Source organism: Ursus arctos, unplaced genomic scaffold (assembly GCF_023065955.2).
Source record: "Ursus arctos isolate Adak ecotype North America unplaced genomic scaffold, UrsArc2.0 scaffold_30, whole genome shotgun sequence".
Classification (NCBI taxonomy): domain Eukaryota; kingdom Metazoa; phylum Chordata; class Mammalia; order Carnivora; family Ursidae; genus Ursus; species Ursus arctos.
The window spans coordinates 13,049,765-13,056,293 of NW_026622986.1; the positions used below are offsets into that span (position 1 = coordinate 13,049,765).

Below are 6,529 nucleotides of genomic sequence, written 5' to 3' on the forward strand. Positions count from 1 at the left end.
ACCCGATGAGCTAAGAAAGTGCTCTAGGCTCAACTGAACTACAGCCAAAAGAACTTGTCTGCTAAACAACTCACCTGAACTGAACTGTACTTCCAAACTATAGAAAAACAAAATGAAAACTGAACTCTCAGGATAAAAATCACCCAGGCAATAAATTAACTCATCTTGGGTATAAAAAATTCTCAAAACACAAGTGACTGCATACTTTCCCTGAGACGTGGTATGTTTATGTAGGATGTTGGTTATAACCCAATCAGAGTCACAGAAAGGATACAGAAAGATCTCAAAAGACATCTAAATCGGTATTTCTAGCACAATTTGTTTCCTATTCACAGCACCAAAGTTAGCAGCACTGCACATCACAAAATAGCTACAATATGAACTTCCACAGTCTCCATCATCTTTTTTTTTTTTTTTAAAGATTTTATTTATTTGACAGAGACAGACAGCGAGAGAGGGAACACAAGCAGGGGGAGTGGGAGAGGAAGAAGCAGGCTCACAGCAGAGGAGCCTGATGTGGGGCTCGATCCCATAACGCCGGGATCACACCCTGAGCCGAAGGCAGACGCTTAACCGCTGTGCCACCCAGGTGCCCCGTCTCCATCATCTTCTGAGCCTGTCTGAGACTAACCCCATCTGAGCATCTCAGGAAGGCAGCTAGTAGCCTGCACCATGCTGCCCAAGGTTCCAAGGCTACTAAGATAAACATTATGTGTGAATTTCATCTTTCCCTCCCTCCCCCCAGGAAGATCAGAATATCTCACTGGTGTCAAACTTAGAACAACCAAAAACAATTGGGGGCCACTGGCAATGGCTCTTGGCACCATGGTATTAACATGTTTAAGAGAGACTACAGAAGAAATACCACGATTTATCTTAACTAGGAATATTACCAATAAAGTTTAAAAGTGCTTCAGGGTTACATGATAATGGCAAGAGAAGAGGAAAGAGGTCAGGGAGGAAAAAAATAAAAACCTTACAGCACACAACTACCTGGAAAAAAAAAAAGTAGTCAACAGACAAGTTAAAACACGTTTGCATTTGCCAACACATAGCAGTTACCACACCATATATTTGTTAGACTTCCCAACACACAAAACAAAAGAAGCTACCCTTTTATGAAGTACTTATTTAATGACTTCTACAAAGAAATGACTTTTCTGGATTGGGGGCACATTAACTTCCTGTGCTTTCCCTTTGACTTTCAAAATCTTGAGAACCCTCAGCAAATTGAGATTCACCTCAATTTTAAGGCTTTTCCTGTTAGGCTGAATACACGTTGTATGTGTTAATATCAATAAACTACAAGACCACATTTCTCTTTGAAAACTATATTCACATTTCTATAGATTTTAGAATATTTTTTAAAAGGCTAACTACAAAGTTTGCAAAAACAAGTAATACAGTAGACAGGGTTGGGCATTCAACAAGTTCATCAGAACTCCTAAAGTAAAAACCTGAAGGAGTTTATGAGATAAATTCCTACTGCTGATACTGAAGATACAATGTTACTAATATGGAAATTGAGAAATATTCGAAATATTCTGAAAACAGTATCTCCTTCTAAAAATAAAGAAAAGCATTTGCCAACACAGAAACTGTTGGTTCTTAAAAATGATAAATCACATGGGAGGCATTTCTATAAATACTTCAGTTCTGAATCGCAATAACCCGATTCTTTCAAAGCACGTTTGGTTTATGTTTTATCCTAACAAGAGAATTTCTGATGCCATTATACTCATACAAAGGACTCTGCTCTTTATTTGCTTCTATATATAGCAAACTGTTGGTTTACCCAGTTAAAGATCTACAAACCAAACTACCACAACATAAATCACTTCCAATAATTAAAATAAAAACAAACGAGATTCTGTCATAAATAAGGCCCCAAGAATGTTCTAATAAATTTACAATAACATTTTATATTATGGTCGTAGGACTAAATATGTTCGGTAATCTATCTGGATTCATACTCTATGCATTTACTTAGGTCGGAAAGAGAGAAACCTCAGAAAATAAGTAACCGGAGGTTACACCGTTCTAAGTTACTTATAAAGCCAACAGTTCAAGAACTTTTGGGGAAGAGAGAGTAAGACATTTTCCAAGTAGTTAAGAAGAATTTGTTTTATAATAACGATAGTCCTAACAACCTCTAGAATACATTATGGTGGGGCGGAAGTGAAAATGATGAGAGGGGAAAAAACCCGACTTGAAAACGGACAGCCAGGCAAATTTACAAACCTTCAATTAAAGGAATTTTGCGATTAACTTCTCTTATACGCCCTCCCTCACTCCCCACCCGCTTCCTCCTCTCCTCGGGGAGGTCTGTGTTATGTGACTCATGACAAATTTTTTAAAAAATAAATAAATAAAAGACACACCCTCTGGGTTAAACTGACATAATCGCCCCCACCCCGCCTTCCCCCGACACACACCCCGCTTTTCCTCTCCCTTCTGCCGCTCCTCCCCGCGCCTCGTCCCTGCCCTTTCCTCTCCCCGTCCTAGACCCCCTCTCCGGACGGAGAGGCAGCTGCCTCTCCCACACAGGAGTCCAGAGAATGGAAGGCTGCCGAGGGCAGCGCGCGACCCGGGGGGGCCAGCCCGAAAGGAGGCGGACAGCAGGGGAGCGCCGGGCTCCGGCGGCGGCGAGCTCCGGGTTCCCTCGCCCATTTTCTCTCTCCCCTTCTATCGGTTTCAACCACCACAGCCACTTCCTGTATCGCAGCCCGACTCCCTCAGCCCCGCCACTTGATCTCCCCGGCTGGGGGTTGGGGTTGGGGTTGGGGCTGAGGCAGCCGCTGAGGTTACGGCAGTTCCCCACCCCGCCCAGTGGGCTGATCTCTCGGGCGGCAGGCGGTGGATCCTCGGCCCGGCCGGCCAGCGCCCGCCCGCTCGCCCGCGCTCCTCACCTGTATGTAGTTGTTTTCACAGTAGTCCGCCACCCGGGTCAGATTCTGGTAACTCTCTATCAGCGCCCTCTTGCCAGACGGGATCTCCTCCTCTAGTAACATCTGCAGCTCTGCCATTTTCCACCCCTCTGCATCGCTTCCTCTCGCACTAAAGAGACGGAGGCAGCAAGGTCCGCGGAGGCGCAGAGCACCTCACAGCCCGGATACAAACCGCCTACCGCCCTCCCGCCTGGTATTGTGGGACGGCACCTCCTCCTCTTCCTCCTCACTCTCTCCACCCCGCTCCACCCACTTCGCGCAGCCGCCTCAATCCCGTTCTCTCGCGAGCCTTCACGTTTTCCCTCCTCCTCGCCGCAACCACGGGATTTTTTTTTTTGGCATGGTCTTCTGGGAACTGTAGTCTCTCACGGGCTAGGAGGCCCATCGAAAACGCATGCGAATAGGGGAGGAGCGTAAAGGACGGGGAGGAGCGTAAGGACGGCCCAGGGAGGGGGTTTAAGCGCGAAGGTTCCTGACATCTCCGGCAGGTGGCGCCACAGGGTGAATCTAGAGGATGAAATCCTTTCCCGGAGAAGGCTGTGAAAATTGGCAGAATTTGCTTGATTAGGAAATGTCAGTGATCAGAAATATCAATTCTGATACGGAATTAAGAAGGGCTAGAATATGAAGAAATCCAAATCTTTACTTCCTCTGTCTTCTTAGACATAACACGACTCAGGCTTTTCTTTCTAAACTTCCTCCACCCTCAATTTTTCATTTAAAATTTAGCAAACATTTATCATTGACAGCTCTGTACCAAGCATGTACTAAACACTGGGGGTATGAGTTGAACAAGGATACTCCCTACCTGTAAAGACTCACAGTTTAAAAATAAATACACGTAGGGGGCGCCTGGGTGGTGCAGTCGTTCAGCGTCTGCCTTGGGCTCAGGGCGTGATCCCGGCGTTAGGGGATGGAGCCCCACATCAGGCTCCTCCGCTATGAGCCTGCTTCTTCCTCTCCCACTCCCCCTGCTTGTGTTCCCTCTCTCGCTGGCTGTCTCTATCTCTGTCAAAGAAATAAATAAAATCTTTAAAAAAAAATAAATAAATACGCATAATTTCAGGAACGCCTGGGTGGCTCAGTCGGTGAGGTGTCTGCCTTAGGCTCAGGTAATGATCCCAGAGTCGTGGGATCTAGTCCTGCATCCAGGGTCTTTGCTCAGCAGGGAGCTTACTTCTTCCTCTGCCTGCTGCTCCCTCTGCTTATGTGCTCTCTCTCTCTCTCTGGTAAATAAATAAAATCTTTAAATAAATACACATAATTTCAGTGTTATTCCATCCTAATCTCTTTTTCTTTGACTCTTCTTTGCAAATATCTGCCTATACTTTTTTTTAAATTTTATTTACTTATTTGAGAGAGAGAGAGTGAGCACAGAGGGAGAGGGAGAGGGAGAAGCAGACTCCCTGCTGAATAGAAAGCCTGATGCAAGCTCAACCTCAGGACCCTGAGATCATGACCAAGCTGAAGGCAGACTGAGCTAGCCAGGTGCCCCTACACTTTTGAAGTTAGGTATGGGTTATCTAGGTTGCAGAAAATCATTTTGTTGTCTTTTTTTTCAACTGCTTTGTAATAGTGCGAAAGGCCCTATATTTCAAGATTTTCGTTTCAACTAGAACAGTAAATGCTTTTGATATAATGAGCTATGAATAGTGGTGTCCAAAGGCCAAAAAGCAAACTGATTTTTGATGATTTAAATGATTTGAAAATCATTTAAAAAATCCATATTTTCAGCTCTCCACTAAGTCATTTCAAATCACGATAACTATAGGAATAATAACATGACCCAATCACATCTTTAAAAATTGACCCATCAATAGGTATTTATTGAATATTATCTTTACTAGGGGCCATAAAATGTTCACCCTGTAAACCTTTGGGGAAGTCTGCTTTTCCCTCTCCCTCTGACTTTGCCCTTCCCCCATGCTTGTGCTCTCTCTCTCTCTCTCAATCTCAAATAAATAAATAAAATCTTAAAAAAAACAGTATTAAGAAAGTGAAAAGATAAGCCACAACATATACATTTGACAGAGGACTCATACCCAGGATATAATTTTTAAAAACTCCTCCAAGCCAATTAAAAAAAAAGGCAATTCAATAAAAAATGGACAAAAGAAGACAACTCTATTTCACAAAAGACCAATAAATATAGGAAAAGCTACTCAACTCATTACTCATCAAGGAAATGCAAATTAAAGCCATACTGGGGAGCCTGGGTGGCTCAGTCCATTACGTGTCCACCTTCCACTCAGGTCTTGGTCTCGGGATCCTGGGATGAAGCTGATGTGGGGCTCCCTGCTCAGCCAGAAGTCGGCTTCTCCCTCTCCCTCGGCAGCCCCCCTCCAACTCATGTGCACACTCTCTCTCTCTCTCAAACAAGAAAATAAAATCTTTTTAAAAAAATAAATAAAATAAAGCCATACTAAGATAATAGTGCATTCCACCAGTATGTAGTATAAATTTGTTTAATTTTATTTATTTATTTATTTATTTATTTATTTATTTATTTAGAGTGTGTATACCTGCACGCTCTTGCTCACATGCCCAAGCTGGGGGAGGGGGGAGGGAGAAAGAATCCTAAGCAGCTCCACACTGAGTATGGACCCTCACGCTGAACTGGATCTCCTGACCCTAAGATCATGATCAGAGCCGAAATCAAGAGCCTGACACTTAACTGAATGAGCCGTTCAAGCGCCCTGTAATGTAAATTTTGTTAAGATTTTATTTATTTGAAAGAAAGAGAGACAGAGATAGCGACAGAGATAGCGAGAGAGAGCATGAGCAGGGAGGAGAGGGAGAAGCACACTCCCTCCCAAACAGGGAGTCCGATGTGGGATTCTATCCCAGGACGCTGGGATCATGACCTGGGTCGAAGGCAGCCGCTTAAACCACCGAGTCACCGAGGCACCCCGTAGTGTAAATTTTAAAAGACTACCCTGGGGGCACCTGGGTGGTTCAGTTGGTCAAGCGACTGCCTTCAGCTCAGATCATGATCCCAGATGCCCACAATCAAGTCCCGCATCAGGCTCCCTGCTCAGCGGGGAGTCGCTTCTCCACTCCTCCCCCCTTCTCATGTGCTCTCTCCCTCTCTCTCATTCTCTCTCTCAAATAAATAAATAAAATCTTTGAAACAAAAATAAATAAAATAAAAAATAAAAGACTACCTTGCACACCCATTAGAATAGCTAAAATAAAATATCCTGACAATAGAGGAGAAAATAGAATGTAGAATGATTCGACTCTCATACATAACTGGCTGCAAACTGCTACAACCCCTTTGGAAAGCAGTGTAACAGTTTCTTATAAAGCCAAGTATATACCTAATATATAACGTAGCAATCCTACTTGTAGGTATTTACTCGAGAGAAATGAAAATGTATGTTGGCACAAAAACCACTATGTGAATGTTTATAGTAGCTATATACATGAACTAAAAGCTGGGAATAACGCAAATGTCCTTCAACCAGCTATGGATAAACAAACAATAGAATACTATTCTCAATAAAATGTAATAAACAATATATGCAGACAAAGTCATGGGTGACTCTCAAATGCAATTTGCTAAGTGAAGGAAGTCAGAC

At 43.5% G+C, this 6,529-nt stretch overlaps 1 protein-coding gene across 9 annotated transcripts in view; it reads right to left on the reverse strand.

The window, feature by feature from the left end:
- The window catches only part of ABI1 (abl interactor 1), a 123,969-nt gene extending 120,699 nt beyond the window's left edge, over positions 1-3,270 (reverse strand). For 6 of the 9 annotated variants that reach the window (XM_026490283.4, XM_026490279.4, XM_044380723.3 and 3 more), the window contains exon 1: positions 2,910-3,185. In XM_026490283.4, coding sequence (XP_026346068.1) covers positions 2,910-3,026 — 117 coding nt within the window. In that variant the 5' untranslated portion in view covers positions 3,027-3,185. Of the gene's footprint in view, positions 1-2,909 lie in introns of all 9 variants that reach the window. The other 3 variants (XM_026490281.4, XM_026490284.4, XM_026490278.4) reach the window with 2 other exon arrangements.
- Positions 3,271-6,529: the final 3,259 nt, after the last annotated feature.